Consider the following 22,210-nt stretch of genomic DNA (forward strand, 5'->3'; position numbering starts at 1 on the left):
GAAAAATAAAATGAAGGAGTCCAACTCCATCACCACACAATGGAGCTCTTACAAAAAGCTACTACTGCAGTCAGCCTACAGCTAGCTGTCCCAGGACGTCGTCAAACTGACCCACTCTGCTCACCATTCTTAGCCTCTTAGCAACTTCACCATAACTACATCTATCCTTGTTCCAACTTACATACCTTCTTGTTCCCACACTTGCTTTCATTTTGTTTATACTGTCCCCTATGCTTAGAACAGCCCCCCAGTTTCCATGCACCAACCACCCTCATTCTTCTCCAAATGCTTTTTCCATGAAAACTTCTTAACACTTGTCTCCTCACAGACTACACCTCTGGATCTCCTTATTTCTTACCTAGACCAGGAGTCTAGAGGTTAAAGCACAGGACTGGGAATCCAAAGATCTGAGTTTTATTCCCAGCTCTGCTACAGGCTTCTTATGTGGCTTTTACCTCCTAGATACTAAAAAAGAGAGGTGCTGCACTTGGAGGAAGAGACATAGCAGTCAGCGAAGGACAAGCAGGAAAGGATGGGGAGCTCTCCAGAGAACTATTCGTGACTGAGTGATTCTGTGCAAAAAGAGTAAATTTGAGGAAAGTTGCATCCTAAAGAGCAAGATGATGGTTAGGAACAGCAAAAGGCTGCTTCTTCCGAGGGTAAAAATTCAAGTCTCCATGCCCCTCTACTGGTTCTTCAGTTGTCTTGAGGAAGACAGATTTCTTGGATGTCAGAATTCTGGGTTTCACAATCCTTATCACTCCCCACTGGCTTTTCTTTTAGGAAAGTGTCAGATAAAGGCAGTGAAATAGCAACCAGCCATAGCCAATCAGATCCCAGTGCTGCTTCCAGATGTATAGATGCCTCTATTGCCTAAAGCCTCTCTCAACCTTTCAACTGTGAAACTGCAGCATATTTATTCAGGAGGAAGTGTGGGACCTACTTGTAGTCAGTCTATACTTTTCCTCCTGCTATGATCAAATTCTGAATCCTCTTAAAGATTGCACACAAAAGACTAAAATGACCTAGCCAATAAAGCTGAAAAGCCCCTTACATACTAAAATATATTTAAGTACAATATTAAAAACCCACCAAACAGACCTATAGCCATCAGTATCTCTAGCTGCTTAAAATATTTTGATGCTTATGTTGTCTCACTGAATTTAAACACCACTTTCTAAGGGAAGACACACCTTTCAATTCAAGAGCTTGCAAGGAACTGCTGCCCATTTTAGTAGGTTTCACAGATACATGTACAACACACGACTATGTAGGCTCTTACAATGCCAATACCAAAGCAGACCAGATCACTATATCAACACGTCATGACTTAAAACCCAATCTGCAAGCTTCCATCCTCAGCAGATGAATAAGCCTAGCGTTTCTATTTTTGCTTCAATCCTGAAGCTATTACTTATCCCATTTAATGCCTCTTTTTTATCTAACACAATTGTTTCTGTGCAGTCCTTTGCAATAGTTTCCAAGGCAACGCCACTTTCCAGGATGATGAATACTCCTTGCCAGCTTCTCCGAGAGACGTTATATCGCTATTTAAATGTCACTACCAATAACAGTCAATAATCTCACTGATCAGATTGATTGAGGATATACTTTGGCATTAAAAGCCAAGATCATAAAATTATAATTTGGATATTCACTGGAGTGTAGGTTGACACAGATGACACACTTCTTGCTGATCAGCCAAATATTCACTGCAAATAAAACAAACCTATTAAAGCTTTGACACATGAGGCCTGAAGCCTGAGACTGTATACTGAACTCACATGCCTCATTACTTCCCACACTTTACAGTCGGTCAAGCTAAAGCAGCAATGAACATGAACTTTCAGTATCCTGATCAGTTTCACTTTAAAACTAAAGCCTTGTTCTTTAAAGATACATGGGAGCCTTCAGTAGTTTGTATGCTAACAATGCTACCCATCCACGGATGGGACACTTTTCAAGTAAAATCAGACTATTTAGATTTTGTAAAAAGAAAAGAAAAGTACAAATCCGAAGAGCAGCAGAAATGTTTCATTTTGTATTTTTAATTTCCAATACAAAACAGCTTTTAAAAATATTTCTGTATGTAACTCAAACATTGCAGCCCTGGGCTAGTGATAAGAACTTCACAGTGAAATTGAATGGAAACTAACCAACCTCTTTTCATTGTCCAGGCTGAATGTAGTACAAGTAGTAAACAAGCAGCATACACAGCAAGAAATAAATGATATTTTAAATTCAGTTCTCATTATCGAAAGTGTAATTAGTAACAAGGATAATGTTAAAAACCAAATTTCCTTATGTTTAATCCAAAAGTGGTCTTTTGAAGAATTCTAACTAAAACATGAATCTTTACAGATCTCATGGAGATGAATGGGAGAGGGAACTAATCCTGAAGCTGTAAGGTTAGTGCCTCGGGACCCCACAACTTTTGTCTAAACTCAAACGGATGTTTGTGACTACGATGTGTCAGCTATGGAAAGAACCATCGTGGGTATAAGGTGTACACAGATAGTTTTACAGAAATTGTTCTCATGGGAAATAGATCTGGATACGACTTCTTTGAGCCTCCTCTCTCCCTACATAGTAAAATTAAAACGATGTATTGGCTATATCTAGTTTGCAAACAAAAAAGGAAAAGGGTAAAGTAATTACGTACCTAAAGAGTTTGGTTACACTATGATTTAAGGGCCTACAAACATCCTACTATTTTTGGAGATATGGATCAGCAAAAAAAATCTTTTGAAACCAAACTTGTTTCATTTTTTTAAATTAAAAAACTATAACACTCACTACCAACAATATTTTAGTTCCCTTCTTCAACATAATCAAGTAGAAAGAAACAATCACAGATACAGGAAAGGAAGAAGAGGACAAAGGCTCTCTGTATGTCTGTTAAATACATTCTGTATTGTGGGAAGACAGCTGTCAGATCCTTTCTATATTCAAACTAAACAACTTTGGTTAATTGCTATTTTTTCTATATCAAAGTGTCATTTTCCCCCCTTATATAATGCAATAATTACCCCATGGAACTCATTGCCACAATACAGTGACACAAAGTTTAGTTGTATTTAACAAAGGATTATTGTGATGGAGGTGTTGACCCCATATTTGCCCTGAAAGGGTTCATGTAGGCTAAGGGGGGGGGGCAATTAACCAGACATGCCATAGCTGAAGGGAATCAGGTGGCTTAAGTAATCCCCTGACTGAATAATGAGGGAGCTGAGGAGGAATGAGCTGAGCTGGGCTGCATTTATAAAGACAGGAAGTTGGCCGCAGGGAGGGGGCTGCAGGGAAGTACCCTACAGTTACTCCCTGGGAAGATGGAATTTGGCAGCTAGCAAACCCAGAGAAGAGGGGGAGCCAGAAGGTTAGGAAAGGCTCAGGGAAAAGGCAGTAAGAATGAAGTCTAGAATGAAACAGACCTTGGCTGCTGATTAGAGGGTCCTTGAGCTGGAACCTGTGGCGGGCCTAGGTTCCCCCACCAGCCACTGGGGAAGTGACACTGGCTGGGCAGTGAATGAGAAGACTGCCTCAGCCTGTTTGTAAGAAGAGACTTTGACTTGGCCAGAGGGCGAAGCCATGAACACAGAGCACCTTGCCTCACTGAGAGCCAGGACGAAAGGCAGTGCGTGTGGCGAGATGTGGAAAGGTGGCATCGGACTTGGAATCAGCGACCAGGAGGAGGCACGCTAGTGGTGAGCAGACCCTGTGACAATTATATACATTCATATGAACAAGATTATCTGCAGTTCTACTATATAGGATAAAAAAATCATAAGGAATATAACCCTTTATGCTTCAGGATATAAACTAATCACTAACTGCTTAAGATTATGAAGAAAATAACTGTCCATTACAGGGCCTCCGATGTCTTCCTCAAACATCTAATTTTGGCAACTTTGAGACCAGATACAGATCTGAATGGAACATTAGTCTGATACAGTATGGCAGCTATTGTGTTACAGTACAGACCGGTTTACGCGCGAATCCACTTAAAGCACGGTAGCGCCATGCCTCCCAGTGCTACCTATTTAACACGCGAGACTCGTTAACAAGTTAACGGTACAGGAACTTTCTATGTAGCGCTACAGATTTGCTCACTAACTCACTGACCTAGAAATCGACAGGAAGGGCGGAGTGGAAACGTGTTGTACGTCTTTACCAATATTGGTAAAGACGTATTACGCACGCATAGTCATTGTCAGCTAGAGAGATATATAATATATAGTAGTTATATAGGAATATATATATACTACATTAGAAAGTTTTAACCGTAGGCCTAATATAATGGCAGAGGGCAAGCGTCAGCGTTCCTACACTATAGAAGAAAAGCAAGCTGCAATAGATCGAGTAAATAGCAGAGAAACCCAGGCCAAAGTTTCAAAAGATATTGGGATTGCCAAATCTACTCTCCGAGGATGGCTAAAAACGAATCTAAACTGAATGGCTTTGTACAAAATATTGATTCTGCCACGGGGCTTAAGCGAAAACGTGTGCGCTATTCAGCAAAACCCACAATACACAAAGCCATGCACACGTGGTTTGCTCAGGAAAGGCTGAAAGGAATGCCGCTAAGTGGGCCAATTCTTCAAGCCCAAGCGACAACATTTGGAAATTTAATGGGGGATGAATCATTCCAAGCCAGCAAGGGGTTTAGAAGTCATTTTAAAAAGCGTCATGGCATAGCGCAGGTATCGATTTCTGGAGACAGCAGATCAGCCGATGAATCGGCCGCGAACGCGTTTCCCGCCGAGTTAAAATCTATTTTACAAAATGAAGACTACCACGAAGAACAACTTTATAATTGTGATGAAACAGCTTTATTTGCAAAACTGCTACCTAATAAGACTTCGTAAGAAAAAAATGCGAGCCAGAAAGAGCAGAAAATAACGGCTTTTTTTCTAAGTAAATCATAGACACTTTTTTCAGCATGGCCCTCTTAACCCGCACTCCGTTAACACACGGTCGTGATGGCTTGACTCCCGACATCCGCACGTAAACGGTCTGTATCATAGAATATCAGGGTTGGAAGGGACCTCAGGAGGTCATCTAGTCCAACCCCCTGCTCAAAGCAGGACCAATTCCCAACTAAATCATCCCAGCCAGGGCTTTGTCAAGCCGGGCCTTAAAAACCTCCAAGGAAGGAGATTCCACCACCTCCCTAGGTAACGCATTCCAGTGCTTCACCACCCTCCTAGTGAAACAGTGTTTCCTAATATCCAACCTAGACCTCCCCCACTGCAACTTGAGACCATTGCTCCTTGTTCTGTCATCTGCCACCACTGAGAACAGCCGAGCTCCATCCTCTTTGGAACCCCCTTTCAGGTAGTTGAAAGCAGCTATCAAATCCCCCCTCATTCTTCTCTTCTGGAGACTAAACAATCCCAGTTCCCTCAGCCTCTCCTCATAAGTCATGTGCTCCAGACCCCTGATCATTTTTTGTTGCCCTCCACTGGACTCTTTCCAATTTTTCCACATCCTTCTTGTAGTGTGGGGCCCAAAACTGGACACAATACTCCAGATGAGGCCTCACCAATGTCGAATAGAGGGGAACGATCACGTCCCTCGATCTGCTGGCAATGCCCCTACTTATACAGCCCAAAATGCCGTTAGCCTTCTTGGCAACAAGAGCACACTGTTGACTCATATCCAGCTTCTCGTCCACTGTGACACCTAGGTCCACCTGTACTGTACTAATAAAACCAAACATTTGATTAAAAGGCATTTGTGCACAGAACTGTGTGCTTGAGGTCATGATTTGGCAATAATTTCCATTAGACAGCCATGTGTAACTATCTACATACCCAGTTATAGCTGAGACTAAGTCAGAGCAGAATTATAAACCATTGAAACTGTGTGAATGAGGAGGGTTATAATGGAAATGCTAAGCGATTAACAGCATGAATGACACCACTATAATTCAGAACAGCCAGGAAAAGACAACATTCAGAGATAGGGCATCATTGTGGTTGTAGAACAGAAGAAAACATTGTAATTAATTAGAGATGGCTCTTTTGGATGTTGAACATATTTTATTTACATATGAGGGATGTAAAGCTGTCAGATTAAAAATGTGAACTACTATATGTTACACACTGAAAAGGATTATGCCAATGATGGGTATTGGTGACTGCTCTGGAGACAGCTGGCTATTAGCTAAAGGAAAGGGTGCTGGAAGAATGCCAGCAGAGGGCAACGAAGGAGAGTAGGATGAAAAGCTTCTGAAAACAGAGAGAAGCTAAGTAGGAGACCACCGCTCAAAGTGGCCCTTCAAATCCCTGTCCGACGGTAATTTTCAGAACCTTTGAATAGCCAATACTCCCAACACTGGTATTCCATATGCTGCTCATTTACATTGTGCCTAGAAGACACAGACAAGGTTCAAGGACCATTATAATAGGCATTGTACATACAAAGATGGTTCTTGTCCTTAAGAGCTTACACAATATAAATGTGAAGACAACACAACAGGTGGATACAAACAAAAACATGAGGACTAGGTAAGCAAGACTATTCATAGTATGCTGTTCCTTAAGATATAGGCTAGAGAGGGTCTTTTTCCCAGGAAGCCTTTAGTGTTGACACAGATACCAGCTGAGTGGGGGGATGGGGAGACATAGGGAATGCTATTTGGAAGTCTAAGTGGGATAGTTCAACCCTAGTATCGTTTACCCCATCTCCATTCCTCAGCATGAGGTCAGTTGCATTGTTATTGGTAGGGATGTCTATGTCAATACTGAGATTCCTACACATTCTTTTCACATCTAATCCTACTTAGAACTCCAGCCAAAATGAAGCATAACGGCTGCTATCAAAAACTTGCCTGATAAATGTTGACCCTACCAGCATGGCAGAGGAATGGGATTGCTAGCCCCTGAAATGAAATCAGGCCCAGTTGTCTTGTTCCAGTTCAGATACGCCCTAGTTTGGTGTAATGGGGAGGGCAGAGCTGCCCTGCGAGTTATAGATGAGAGACAGCCCAAAGGCAAGGGAGAGTCAAGAACCTAGAGAGTCTGGAGAGAGCTCAGAAGAACACAGCAAGGTTGAGAGCTTTAGGGAGAGGATCACCTTGAAGGAGGGAGTGGAGAGAGCTCCCTGGTTGAGCAACAGAGCCAGATCAGGTTGGTGAACGCGGAAGGCAGTCGGGAAGGGGGGGTTGTTATTTACAAACTTCCCCAGACCAGAGAGGGCTGAAGATTGAGAGCAGCAGGGGGAGATGCCTGCTGGCTCTCTGAGCTGGAGAGCTGAAGACGGAGGGCCAGAGAGGGCTAAAGTCTCGGGAATTATGGACGAGTGAGCCAGCTGGAACCGTATCTGAGAAGGAAACACGGCAGAAAAGCTAGAAGGGCAGGAGCGAAGCATGGTGAGACACACCAGACGTGTACCCAAGAGATGAGGTGCAGTAAGATATGCTGGAGCCATACCTAAGTGTCTAAAATGGCGGTGCATGCCACTGGGGCTGTACCGGAGAGCATGCGCATGGTGAGAGATGTCAGAGCTGTACTGTTCATGGTGTGTTGATGGACTGTTGGGACTTGAAGACTGAATATACAGTTTGACTACGTTGGGGAATTCTGGACTATGGTTGTGCGACTTCTGTAATAAATTAACCTCGCAAAGGACTATTTATATTTGGAAAGCTTGTGTGGAGTTAATGCGGGCCCTAGAAGAGGGAAACTGAGGGGGTGGCCAAATGCACAGCCACTATGAGGTCATGAGGGAGGCAGTCACCCTACAACAGGCAGATTTTGGTTATAATCCTTACTGCCCAGTGGTGTTAAAAATGTGAAATAGGTTTCCAGAATACCTGCGTGTTTCTAGTAATGGCTGTAACAGGGAACAGAAGGGACAAGGCTCAATATGGTAAACAGTCATACAAGAGGCAGAAAGCTGCATGGGCAGTCACAAATCTGCCATTTTCTAACTTTTGAATGCTTGACCATGCAACCTACACAACAGCATTTTAATAGGTTTTTTTGGTAGATTATCCACATTTAAAATGTAGGGAACAGTCCTATCAAATAAAGATATCTACAGCATTGTAATTGCCACATCTTCCAAGAAGTGATAAAAGCTCTTTGGGGCAGAAATCAAATCATGTTCTACATGATATAAAACACTGGTGTATATCTACACTAACATTACATAAATGCCTCCATATAAATTTAGAGGAGCCCTCCTGTTGTACTGTAGCACACATACACAGTAGTTACAGATCTCACAAGCAGCCCTCTAGTTTTGCTAAACAAATTTCAGTAGCTAATCTTTAGCAGAACATTCTCCAAAATACTCAGATGTGGTATTCGAATGAACAAATTTACATAAATTTGAAGAGCAAGAGATGTAAACATGTAACAGAGATCTTATGGACTACTATAAATCCACAGCCACAATACACAGTGATATTGTAATCTGCGTTCCAGTGACAAGTATGGAGCCATTTAAGTTTCACTCTCATGATTTATGTAGACCCCAGAAACACCTTAATTTTTTTTTTTAAATAAAAGTTACAGTTTTATAAAGCTATTCTATTTATAGATATTATAGCAATATTTAGACAATTCTATAACATCTTTCATCCAAGGATTTCAAAGCACTTTACACAGTTAAGTATTATTCCTATAGAAAATGGGGTACTCCAGTTTACCCCATTTTCTATAGGAATAATACTTAACTGTGTAAAGTGCTTTGAAATCCTTGGATGAAAGATGTTATAGAATTGTCTAAATATTGCTATAACAGAAGATAAATAAGTTGCCCCTGGCCAAAGCAAATCAGTGAGAGTGTTTGGAATAGAATGCAGGTCTTCTCCTGGCTCCCACTAACTCCTGCTCTAACCAGTAAACAAAGCTACTCTTCATACACTACTTAAACCTCATAAAAACTTCGTCACACTGATCAGTGTTTTTAACCTGTATTTATCTGACATGAGTTTACTGTTCACTTGATAAAGTACCAGACATCCTAAATAGATTTTACACAAACATTTCTTTGCATTTAGGAATTAAGCTAGGATATTCATAGTCCTTGGGAATTCACTAAACGGTTGTTTCATTACTAGTTGGAGGGTGTAGGGATGGAAAGAAAATGAGACACAAATATTTGGACAAGAGCCAGTCAAAGGAGTCTGTCTTTTTGTCCCCACAGTGTTCTGTGCTTTATTGAAAGTAACATTTTGTCACTCAGCCCAGATGTTGTGCAGTCAACAATTGTTTGCCTAAGAACCATGCCAGAGGCCAGAGCCATCCCTTCAAGCCCTCCTCATCAATCCTGCACCTGACAGAATGTGCATTCAAATTGGGGTAGGAAATGTGTCAACCAACATCTCCAAAATAAACTCAATCATTCACAGCTTCTCTAAAAAGCAACTGTCAATCTACAAAGTGTTGCTTAGTGTAGTCAAGGATTGTGGCAATTGTGCTTAATTAGAAAGCTTCTATGTGGCCTTATATAGTACTAACTTGCAAATGCAAGCCGCATATCAATCTACTTACATGTAGCCATTCTGCACTGCAGTTGGGAGTCCTTTGATGTATTGTGCAGTTTTCAGTAAAATTTACCTGTGCAACAGTCAGGAAGTGCTTTTCTTTTTTGCAGGAATCTCCTAGCTTTACAACTATCCCTTTAAAAGTAGCAGTTTACAAAGGGAAACAAAAAGGTTTCTAGCAGATTATAAAGGCTTTTTTATTTTTAAAGACACTGCCTTTTGCGTTCACTCCACTTTGTACCATCATGCAGCATACTTCTATGGGCACAAGTTCATGCAGAGCAACCACTTCCAAAATAGAACAACTCTGGGTTATGCAACACTCATTAAAATTACAAAACCTCTCAAAAACCTGACCAGAATGTTAAGGCTGACTTGGGCTCCATGTTTATTAAATTTAGCAGCTGTATCATTCATGCTGACAATGTGGAACTCTGCAAAAAGAGAAACAGGGAAGTTTCATGCCTTAACGACAGTGCAAAAACAACAGCTATTAGATAGGGATGAGGAACCCTTGCTAGGCCACTTCATTACATCAGAATGCATTGATAAGATGAAAGAGCACACTTTTAAAGGAAGTTGGTAACATCGTAAGTCCCAGGTTGGTCGGTTGGTTGTTTTTAAAATCATATATACATGCTAGTCAAAACACAGCCAAGACGCGGGCTCCATTTCACAGTCAGACAGCTTGGGTTGACAGAGAGCCAAATTCTCTCTGAACTCTGGCCAGGACTGGCACTTGGAAAAGTTTTACTGGTCCCTCCAAAATGTTTCTAGCCCTGACAGGTTGAGAGGGATCAAATCTTAAAATTACATCAATCTGATTACTTGCTATTTCTCAAGATGCTAAATCAGAGATTAATGTTTCCTAAAGCTAATCAGTTGGGATGAAGCACAGATTTTTATACCTTTGGTGGTTTGAGATAGTTGAAGGTAAAAATGGTCAGAATTCAAGTGCAGGGGAAAAAAGCAGTAGATGTAATTAGACTAATGTGATTTTAAAGTCAGATCCCACAACCTGCCAGGAAGGAACATTTCATAATACAGAAATCTGCAATTCCCTGCTCTCCAGTTGTATAAACCATTAATTTCTAATCAATTTCAATTAGTTTCCTTGATCAAGCACTACTTTTCTGTCACTGGTCCAAGACTGAATATAGGAAGTCCTGCATCTCTGACAAGCATCACACTCAGTTTCTGGTGCTGAGAAGTTAATTTCACCATAATGCTCAAAGTACAGTTTAGTTTAATTTGTAAAGGCAGGACATATAAAATGGACTTTAAATGCAACCCAAAGAAACAGAGCTTTGGAATTCAAACCAAACTATCAATTCTTCTAAAACTTGGGAATTAGCACCGTGAGACAGGCAAGCAGAATTAAGAGCCTTTTAAGATCAGCCAAAACAGTCATGCCACATTTGTTTGTGACACACAGGATTAACAGTTATGTATTCATGCCAACGCACTGACAAGTAGCAAGGTCTCACACGCAAGCTGTCTGCGTTACTGCTGCTAGCTCAAATCACAAGCACACACCTTTTTCTTGCCTTTGCCGACTCATACCATTGGCTTTCAGCTGCCTTGGTTTCTCTCGATCTTGGACAGCAGGCCTTGGTGGTGGAGTAGGAAGCCCTCTTGACTTTGTGGGTCTCATGTAGCCTTTTATCTGTTCCGTAGCTTTGACTCTCTCCTCTTTCTTTATCTCTTTCACCACTTTTTGTCCAGAACCATCTATCTGTTTCTGAGATAAGTCTGCATATTTATCCTCTTCAGACTTCAAAGCTTGGAAGTCCTTCAGGCCAGCCTCCATCTTGTCAGCAGCATCACCTTCTGAGTGTTCAGAATGGCCTTTAATTTTATCAGTAGGACTGATTTCCTCTGTTTGGGCATCTCTCAGAGTCACACTAGCAACCTCGGCTGCATCTGTCTTTTTTTCTAAACTAACCGGGCACTCAGAGAAGCTTTGTTCACCCAGCTCAGCCTCTTTAGCCTTGTTCACCACCTCCGCTGTAGCTAGAACCTGCAGAACAACTGCTTCTGCTTTATTCTCCCATTGCACTGTAAGTTCCGGAGAGATGCATCCAACATCCTTCTCACCAGCATAGCTACTTCCTTCCATTTTGTCCGTCACTTTGGCATCTGTGGGAATTGTTCCCTTTATGGCATCTGTCTCCTTCACCAGATGCTCCAAGGAAGCACATTCAGTGCTTTGCTTTTCACCAGTGAAACTTATTTCTTTGTCATCAATCTCTGCTAAAATGGAAGTGTGCACTTCATCCCTTCCTGCCTTGGCATCCTGTTTAACTGGAGAATCCAAGGAAGGCCGTTTACTTTTCTTCTTCTTATCCCCAGCACTAGTCACTTTGATTTTATCACCCTCCTTCACTGAAGTGAAAGCCTGTACGCCAGCCTCTTCACCTTCCAGTTTGACTGAATGCTCATAACGGCTGTGTTTATTTTTCTCCCTTTTGTCACCTGTGCTTGACTCTTTGTTGGTGCCCTCCAAAACCACTGCAGGAGGCAGTGACACCTTACTTCCTTCATCCTTTACTGGATACTCTGGAAAGATACTCGCAAGCCCTTGATTTTTGTCTATAGAACAAGCTTTGCCAACTCTGTCAACACCAACTGCTCTAGACTGAGCGTAGGGTGTGAACAAGTGACCCTTATTATCCCAAAGCATTTGATGCTCAGAGGGGAAATTTTTAATATTTTGGTTTTCATCTACAAGACCCATTTCTTCCATTTGGTACTCCAGATCAGTTACTCTGGGGGGCGGTATTTTGCTTTTGTCGGTCTTAATCTCCAAAAGAACTGGCTGCTCAGTGGCATTTTTAGCCTCTCTGTTTTTTCCATCATTACCCCTCTTTTTAGACTTATTGGTCACCAGTGCTGGACTGGGATCTGTCATCGTTTGATGTTCTAAAATAGTAAATCCAGCCTCCTTGTTTTTATCAGTGGAACTTACAGCTTCAGTTTTGTCGACGATCTCATCAGCACCACCAGGAAGTGTGGCTGCATCTACTTTAGTCTCCAAAAGAAATGGCTTCTCCAAACCAACATCAGCCTTTGTGCTGTTCCCCTTATTATTCTCTTTTGGTTTTCCTGTCACCAGTGGTGTAATGGGAGTTTGTATTTTAGCTGTATCTATTATATCCTCCAACAGATGCTCTGAAGTAGTAAATGGAGTCTCCTTGCCTTTATCAGTAGAGTGAGTTTCTTTAATTTTATTGGCCTCCTCGACTACCGCAGGAAGTTTAACGGAGTCTGTCTTTGCCTCCAAGACAGCAAGGTGCTCAGCACTATTTTCAATCTTTTTGCTTTTCCCATCACTACACCTCTTCTTAGGTTTGTCTGCCACCAGTTCTGTAATGGGAATGTGTGCCTTAGCTGCATCGCTTATATCCTCCAAGAGGTGCTCTAAAGTAGTAAAATCAGTCTCCTTGCCTTTATCAGAGGAATGAATTTCTTTAGTTTTGATGCGTGTTTCGGACTTTGCTGTGTCCATTTTATAATCTGAGGGAACAAGTTGTTCAAAGAAACTTTTTTTATTACTTTCCTTTATTTTAGGTTTTTCTGTTATCAGTTTCATAGTGGGAACTTGTACCTTGGTTGTATCTGTCAAATTCTCCAGCTGATGCCCTGTTGTAGTAAAGATAGGCTCCTTGCCTATATCAGCAAAACCCATTTCTTTCATTTTTTCAGCCTTTTCCATTACAGTAGGAAGCTTGCTTGTGTCTGTCTTAGTCTCCAGAAGAAAAGGCTGCTCAAAATAACTTTTTTCAACTTTTTTGCCTTTCCTATCACTGCCCTTCTCTTTAGGTTTGTCAGTCATCAGTGCTCTACTGGAATCTGTAGTAAACCCAGTCTCTTTGCTTTTATCCATCAAACTATCTTCCTTTGTTTTGCTAATTGTCTCAGCACTAGCAGGAAGTTTGGCCACATCTGGCTTAGTCTCCAAAAGAAGTGGCTGTTCTGAAATACTGAATTCAGCCTTTTCACTTTTCCCAGTAATACCATTTTTAGGTTCTTCTGTTACCAGTGTTGTAGTGGGACCTTGTACCTCCATTGTAGCTGTTGCACCCTCCAACAGAGGATCTGCAGTAGTAAAATCAGTCTCTTTACCTTTATCAGTGAAACATATTTTTTTAGTTTTGTCATCCTTCTCCATTACAACAGGAAGACTGCTTGTGTCTTCCTTAGCCTCCAGAAAAAATGGCTGCTGGAAATAACCTTTTTCAGCCTTTTTGTTTTTTCCATCACTAGTCCTTTTCTTAGGCTTCTCTGCCACCTTTGCAGTACTGGGACCTGTCATATCCTCCAATGGATGATCTGCAATAGCAAAGCCAGGCTCTTTGTCTTTATCAGTAAAGATTATTTCTTTAGTTTTGCCAGCTGTCTTAGCTACAGCAGGAAGTTTGTCTGGGTCTCTCTCAGCCTCCAGAAGAACTGGCTGCTCAGAGGAATTTTTAACCTTTTTGTTCTTCCCATCACTACCCCTCTTTTTAGGTTTATCTGTAACCAGTGCCATGTTGGGATCTGTCACAGTTGGATGATCGAATCCAGTCTGCTTGCTTTTATCACTGAAATCTATGTTATCTATGTCGACTGTCTGAGCAGGAGCAGGAAGTTTGGCTGTATCCGTCTTAGTCTCCAAAAGAAATGGCTGCTCTGAAAAACTGAAGTCAGCCTTTTTGTTTTTCCCAGCAATGCCCTCTTTAGGTTTGTCTGACGCCAATGGTATAAGGGGTACTTTAGTAATATCTGTTGCAGTTTCCAATGGAGGCTCTGCAGTAATAGAGCCAGTCTCTTGGCTTTTATCAAAGGAATCTGTTTCTTTAGTTTTGTCGACTCTCTTTGCTGCAGCAGGAAGATTGGTTGTATCTGTCTTAATCTCTAAAACAGCAGGCTGCTTAGAGAAACCATTTTCAGTCTTTCTGCTTTTTTCATCACTACCTCTTTTCTTTGGTTTCTCTCCCATCAGTGCCCCACTGGGAGTCTGAAGTTCACTTGGAACTGTCTCATCTGCTGCTACATGCTTGGGAGATATGCACTTAATCTCCTTATTTTCATCAATAAGGCTAATTTCTACAGGTTTGGCCGCCAAAGGAGTTTCCACTTTATTTAGGTTGATGCCTTTTGAAAGAGATGCATTAAGATCTGAATGTTTACACTCAATCTTTTTGTTTTTATCAACAAAACTTATTTCAATAGGCTTGGTTTGTGTCCGTGCTGATGCAGGATCCCCCATCTTAGTGTGTTCTGCCTTGCATTCTAGCTTCTCCAAGGGTACCTGTTTGTTTTTGCTTTTAGACTGCAACAAACTGTCATCTTTCATTTCTTCCTGTTTCATGACTTTTCCAGCTTTTGCATCCAACAAAAATTTAAATGGTCCTTCAGTTTTCAGGCTCTGCTGGCCTGCTGTGGGACTTGAGATAATATTTTGATCATCTAAGAGGTGGCTTTCAGTTCCTGCCTTAGCATCCCTTGGTACATTTGAAGTTCCCTTCCTCTGGCCCTCTCCTGAGGGAGTAGAGTGCTCTTTGACACCTTCAGCAGGCAGGACAAAGGGGACGTCTGGCTTTTGCAGTTCAGCAGCAAAGAGAGGAACTTTGGGAGCTTTAGAAACTTCTACATTTTCATCCCCTAATTCCATTGTTCTTGGCTGCTGGTTTCTCTTTTGTTTCTGTTTCTTCTTCTTCTTCTTCACAATCACTGGAGAACCTTCTGAATCCCAGCTCTCTCTAGGTACATCTCTCTGGCTCTCCACAAATTCAGACGGCATGCTGAGTAGCTGCCCGGCTGCCTTTTTATGTGGTGCCCTAGTCCGAGAGAATGTTCCAGAGACCCAGCCAAGTTCTGCCATAGAAAAGGGGTCTGCTTTTGGGTCAGTACTCTTCTGTTGTGGGAGACCTACTAGAAGTTCCTCGGGGACATCTGCACCAGGCACTGCTGCAGGTTTTACTCTGCCAAACCTGCGGTCACTTGATTTGTTAGCTTGCCTTACTTGTGCAGTAGGTACACCTGGAATACAGGAAGTTTGCTCAAGTATCAGAGCAACTATTTGCTAAAAAGTCTGATGTTAGCCAATTTTTTATTTTATTGACCGCCTCAGTCATATATGCAGAACTTTTAAACACACTGATCCCATACTAACCCCAAACCCAGTTTTAGTGGTGATGTTTAAGAAAGCTAACTTTAAAATAGGTTTTATGTTTAATTTCTTTATGTTATTGGAAAGTCAAATAGATCAATGACAGAGATTAAACAGTCATTTTTTGTACAGTGGGTGATCTTTACTCCCATAAAACAACTGTTCTTGTAGTGAGAAATTACCAATATTTAGAAAAGGCATTAGGGATCCATTTTTCCTGTTATCTTAGCACGACAAGACAGCAGCTACACCAGTTACAACCCTCTAGTTTAGAAACTTTCCTGAGTAGGAAATAGAAGTATAGTGGAAAGGTAAGGCTCAAGAAGAAAGCGTGTGGATGTCATGGGAAGAAAAAGCTAGAAGTTAGTTTCCCACAGCACCCGTAAAGCAGTGGAAGGCAAAACTTCATCAAAAGAAAAATAATTTTCTGTACTCAGATGTAGATAGCACTAGTTTCCTCAATTATAAGCCATTAACTTTAGAGAGTGTCAGTCATTTCTTACATCGCCCTGGTCCCACAAACCAGCCTCCAGTCAGAAACATAAGCAATCTAGGCTCAATGGAGAGGTGAGATAGTGGAGCAGGGACAAAACTATGTTTTCCTCTTTGAGCTACACACCTCAATTTGGAAAAGGAATTTGCCATGAACATTATTTTACTAGAATCAAGGAACACTGGGTTTGTCTTAACACCAAAATAAGAGCCATGTTGGAAATGGCATTAGAAGAGAAGGAAGGTGAACGTTTAAATGCTTTAGCAGTGAAGACATAAGCCAGCCCCCCAACGAAAATAACAGCAGCATCCAAATTTGGACTCATAGTCCTGAAACCAAGGAGATTAAACCATTTAAAAAGAGGGGACAGGGCAGAGACTGGAGGCAAAGTGCAAGCAGAATCATTGTGATGAATTCACAAAACAGCACAATGCTGGCTGTAGAAAATCGCGTGCTTGCCCATGTGGCTGAAGGGTAAGACAAACGCAGCTAGCAGGAGAAGGAAGAATGGTATTCAGAGAGAAAATATATTTTAATTCTAAATTCTAGCTACTGTCAAATCTCTACCTGTAGGTTCCAGTGGAGATTTCTTTTGTGGAGGTTCTGTATGGTGGGCATGACTAAGCTCAGCCTCTTCCTTCAGCTTCTCTACTATGGCCAGGTCAGCAGCTGGAGTTGTTTTTTCTGGAAGGGTTTCTTTAGTTTCTATTAATGTCAATGGTTCTTTTGCTTCCACTGTAATTGAAACACAAAAAACACAATAAGATGGGATGTTTCACATCTGATGAATGAGTGTAACCAATATTTTACACACAGGCATATAGAAAAGGGTACATTTTGGTTTAGAATATAGATGCAATTTACAAGATTCTGTAATCTGTCTACATATATTCCTCCCTCAAGCTCCCTTTGACAAATACCCTACAAAATGGTTGCAGTGTCAAAGGTGAAATATACAAGATTGTCTTTGCTATCTGAAGACAGGTCAAGCCTCTTTTCTTGAAAGAAAAAATGGTTACCCACCTTTTTCGTAACTGTTGTTCTTCGAGATGTGTTGCTCATGTCCATTCCATTTTACGTGTGTGCGTGCCCATGTGCGCGGTCGGAGATTTTTGCCTTAGCGGTATTCATAGAGCCAGCTGTGCCGCCCCCGTGAGTGCCGTGCTCAGGTGTTGGTATATCAGGCGCCGCCGGCCCTATGCCCTCTCAGTTCCTTCTTGCCGACAACTCTGACAGAGGGGCAGGAGCACGGGTAATGTAATGGACATGAGCAGCACATCTTGAAGAACAGTAGTTACAAAAATGGTGGGTAACTGTTTTTCTTCAAGTACTTGCTCATGTCTATTCCGTTTTAGGTGACTCGCAAGCAGTATCAATGAAGGTGGGCTCAGAGTTCACGGTCTTGCAGCTGCACTACTCTGCCAAAGCCAGCATCATCTCAAGCTTGCTGGGTAAGCGCATGATGAGACACAAACATGTGGGCAGATGACCATGTAGTGGCCCTACAGATCTCTTGGATTGGTACCTGTGCCAGGAAAGCCACTGATGATGCGTGTGCCCTAGTTGAGGGTGGCGTACCAGTCTCCTGGATCCAGGGAGGGGATGATGGAGGCCAGGGAGACCATGCAAAACTTCAACTTTATGAGAGACTTGTTGAGGCAACGCAGGTCCAGGATGGGTCTGAGGCCCCCTTTTGCCTTCGGGATTAGGAAATAGCGGGAATAGAACCCTTTCATGTCCCAAGGGACCTCCTCCACTGCCCCCAGGTGCACGAGATTCTCGACCTCTTGAACAAGGTGTTGCTTGTGAGAAGGGTCCGTGAAGAGAGGTGGGTGGGACGGAGGGGTGGTGGAAAATTGCAGGATACAGCCCCGAGATACTATGTCCAGCATCCAGTGGTCCGAGGTGACCTGCAACTGGGCCGAACAGTAGGGACAAAGACAGTCGAGGAAAGAACAAGGTGGATCCAGGAAATTGACTGGGGCATTGCTCTGAAGCGCACCTTCAAAATGGATGCTTCACTGGGCTGGGCTGTACGGGAGAAGGAAGGGCGGCAACGACTAAAACTCATGTCTCTATCCCTTCTCCTTGCAGACCCCTGACGAGGCTGCCAAGGCCTTGGCGGCGGGAGCAGCCGGAACGGCTTCCATGCAGACTGCGGCGTATACATCCCCAGTGAGCGAAGGGTGGCCCGAGTGTCCTTCAACCCATGCAGTCTCACATCCGTCTGTTCGGAGAAGAGACTGTTCCCATCGAAAGGGAGGTCCTAGATGGAGGTCTGCATCTCTTGGGAAAGGCCAGAGGTCTGAAGCCAGGAGCTGCGCCTCATCACCACCACTGACGCGACCCCCCTGGCTGCCGAGTCCGCCACATCCCACCCCATTTGGAGGGAGCTCCTAGCCGCCACGGTGCCTTCATCTACCAGGGTGCCAAAGCCCGCGGGAGGGACTCCTTGAACTTATGAAGGGAGTCCAATAATAAGTTAAAACTGTATCTGCCCAAGAGGGCCTGATGGTTTGCCACCTGGAATTGTAGGCTGGCAGTGGAATAAATTTTTGTCCCAAAAGTCTTTTGGCCTCTTTATTTTTGGGAGTTGAGCTGGTGTGCCCCTGCTTGTCTTTTTCGTTGGCTGCAGACAACCAACGAGCACGGAGGTGGGTGGGTATAAAGGTACTCGAACCCTTTGGCCGGGACAAAGTACTTCTTTTCGGACCTTTTGGAGGTGAGAGAGATGAAAGACGGGGTTTGCCAGAGGGCCTTGTCAATTTTGAGGACCCCATCATGCACCAGTAGTGCAACATGGGCAGGGGTAGAGGCTGAGAGGAAGTTGAACAAAGTGTCCGCCTGCTCGGCCATCTGCTCCACCTCTAGGCCCAAGTTCTTGGCCACCCATCGAAGAAGGTCCTGCTGTTCTTTAAAATCGTCCGGCGGGCTGTCCCTCAAGGGGCCTGCGCCCGCCTCATCCGGAGATGAAGACTACGACTGTACCACTGACGGTGGCCCCAGAGCATCATGCCCATGGGGGAGGGAGGTTTAGGGGTGGGTGCAGTGTCCTCTACCCTGACCTCCAAGCGTGACTCATGAACCGAGCCTGGTGCCGTTGGTGCTGCCAAATGTTGCTCCGAGGCAGCGGCAGATGAGCAGTGCGAAGGGGGCTTCGTCATGACTGGCAAGCCCAACGTGCTCCAATAAGGCCACTGCGCTGGCCACTGGCCACGCTGCCAAGACAGCGCCGTCAATGTCGACGCAGCCCCAGGAGCCCAATCATGCTGATGGAGTCTGGGCAAGGGGCTGAACTGCCCTTCCATGCCAGAGGAATCACCTTCCGGTGACCACGGTGGGGCCATCGACACCTGCATCTGCCTGCTGACCGTTGCCGCTGGAGACCGGTGCCTGGAATGAGAGGATCGGTGCCGGTATCGAGGGGACTGGTGCTGGGGGGACCGGAGTTGTGACGGGGAGTGCTCCCACAGGGCAGGCAACCGAGATCTGCGCCAAGAGGATGACTGGCAGGAGGGCGAACAGTGCCAGTAGTATGGAGACTAGCGCCTCCCCCTTAGGTGATCCGTGTTGAGACTGCGGGGACCGCGATCGCGGTGCCTGTGACCAAGGGCGAGCTCCAGAGGATCTGGACTGCAACTCTGGAGATCTGCGGCGCGGAGGAGAGCACTGCCTTGTCTTGGGGCATCGGCAGCGCTCCACTGCCCTGAGAGCTGTTAGTTGCTGGCTTGATCTCGTGGGGAGCCTTTGCCATTTCCTGCGGCATCGGTGGTGCCAGCAGTGTGGGTGGAGACCTCTGCTCCCTCGTTGCTATCAGGAGTTTGGGTCCCCTACTGCTCCCGGGAGCCAGTGGTGGATCCTTTAAGGGGCTACGGGCCCTGACCGGGGAGGCACGTACACGTGGGCTTCAGAGTGGCTGGGCAGCCCAAACTGAGTCCTTTGCCCAATGTCCCATGGTCTTTCTTGCCCGGTGCCGTGGAGCCAGGGTTCTTTGTTTTCTTTTTGGGCACCAGCGATGGGGAGCAGTGCCGGGCGGAGCCAGGGGTGTGCTGTGCACCGAGACTAAGGTATTAGGTGAGTCTTGGAGGGACGACTCGGAAGCTGGATGAAGGGCCGGAAATGAGAAGAGCCTGGAAATGAATATCCTGCTCTTTCTGAGTCCTGGGTCAAAAATGTGTACAAATACGACACTTGTCCTTCACATGTGCTTCCCCCAGGCACTTGAGGCAGCTGGTGTATGGGTCACTTACAGGCCTAGGCCTGTTACAGTCCGCTCAGGGCTTAAACCCCGGAGAGCAGGGCATGCCCCGCCTGGGGCAAGGTCCCCACTGGGAGTAACTTCTAACTACACTTAACACTAACTACTATAAACAAACTATTTACAAGGCCCTAACGCTCGAAGTCAGAAGAGACAAAACCGCTAGCCCTTGCTATGCAAGGAAAGGCACTCTGACTGACCACTACGGGCGGTAAGAAGAAACTGAGAGGGCATAGGGCCAGCGGCGCCTGATATATCGACGCATGAGCGCGGCACTCAAGGGGGCAACATGGCTGGCCCTACAGATACTGCTAAGGCAAAAATCTCTGATGACTGCGCACATGGGTGCACGCACACACCTAGAATGGAATTGACATGAGCAAACACTTGAAGAAGGATCAAGAGTTCATACAACACAGGCTTTCACACAACTCAAACTGAACTTGTAATGCTTTATCACTGTACAGTTGCTTTTCCCAATATTTGTTAACTGTATCAACTAACAAGGAGGCTTGCAAAACTACCAAAATACAGGAGAAAGTTAACCGTTAACTTCACCTAAAAAAGGGACAAAAACATCTTGTAACACGCTAGCTAAAACAAATACTCTGTTCACAACGCTGATTAAAAATTAAAGTTTGGACACAGCTTCCAAAATGTGGATTGATGTACTACATTTAAGGGCTTATTATTATTATTATATACATAAAAAATTAACAGGGACATAAAATTCAGACACAATTTAGTTCTTTTAAAGTCATCACATTAGAACCTATTAGATTTTTAATTACCTTGAATTTTTTAAGTTATATACATTTAATTACTTTATACAAAGATATAAAAAATAAAAATTGTAATAAACCAACCACCACATTCAATGGATACAACAAATATGCATGGGGAAAAAAAGGAAAAGAAATACAAATTCCCTCCCATGTCCTTAATGGAAATCATATCTACATTACAGCAATCTGCAGCGGTTACCCCCCCAGGTTGAGGCTGAGAAACAGTTTCTAATATAACCCCCCATTTTCACATGCTCATAACTTTTCAAAACATTCACCTTGGGGCTGAAGTCTTCTTTGCATGGTTTCTGCCAAAGGCGGAGGAATAGTGTGAGAGAGAAATTGGGAGGGAGAAGAGTTACGCTCAATCAAAAATGCTCACTCCACAACAAAGAAGCCCTCTTGATTTTGTACCCAGGTTTATAGATTTCTCACCTGCCAGCTCTGGGAGTTCTTCATTTGGCTTCAGAAGATGCTCTGTATGTTTGCTGGGAGATGGTTTATTCTCTTCCACATTCTCTAGCACAGGAATTCTATCTGCACCAGGAGTAGAGGCTTGTGGGACCGTCATTTTTTGTTCCATTACCACAGTTGGGGCAAACGATACTGTTTACAACAAATTTTAAAAGTTAGTGGTTTTTCTACTTGTAAACAGTTGAGACCCCAACTTACCTCTCCAACTACTCTCCTCCCTCCCCCAATTTGCCTCCAAGTTCCTTGAGAAAGCAGTCTATTCACAGTGCCTTGAATTCTTGTCCTCTGGCTCCCTCCTAATCCCAGGCAATCCAGTTACCATCTGTTCCTTTGAAACTGCTCTTCCCAAACTCTCCAGTAAGTATGAGCCTACTCTGACCTCCTCCTGCGTAAGTCTAAGGGATTTCCTGAACCTCTTTTTCTACTGCCTGCTCGTTCACTCCAGAATTCTCTTCAACTTGGGCTTTTACATCTCTGCTGTCCTGCCTCACCAGCTGCTCTTGTGGCAGATCCTCCTCCCCCACTTCTCCGGAGATCTCTCCAGGTTCTT

General features: G+C 43.8%; 1 protein-coding gene across 1 annotated transcript in view; it reads right to left on the bottom strand.

Moving 5' to 3' along the window:
* Window positions 1-22,210, bottom strand: part of MAP4 (microtubule associated protein 4) — a 257,932-nt gene that overhangs the window by 63,757 nt on the left and 171,965 nt on the right. Inside the window, exons 11-12 of the mRNA XM_065399719.1 lie at window positions 21,622-21,792; window positions 16,711-16,878 (exon numbers count right to left, since the gene is read on the bottom strand). Of these exons, the coding sequence (XP_065255791.1) occupies window positions 16,711-16,878; window positions 21,622-21,792 (339 nt within the window). The remainder of the gene's footprint in view (window positions 1-16,710; window positions 16,879-21,621; window positions 21,793-22,210) is intronic.

Source organism: Emys orbicularis, chromosome 2 (assembly GCF_028017835.1).
Source record: "Emys orbicularis isolate rEmyOrb1 chromosome 2, rEmyOrb1.hap1, whole genome shotgun sequence".
Taxonomy (NCBI): Eukaryota; Metazoa; Chordata; order Testudines; family Emydidae; genus Emys; species Emys orbicularis.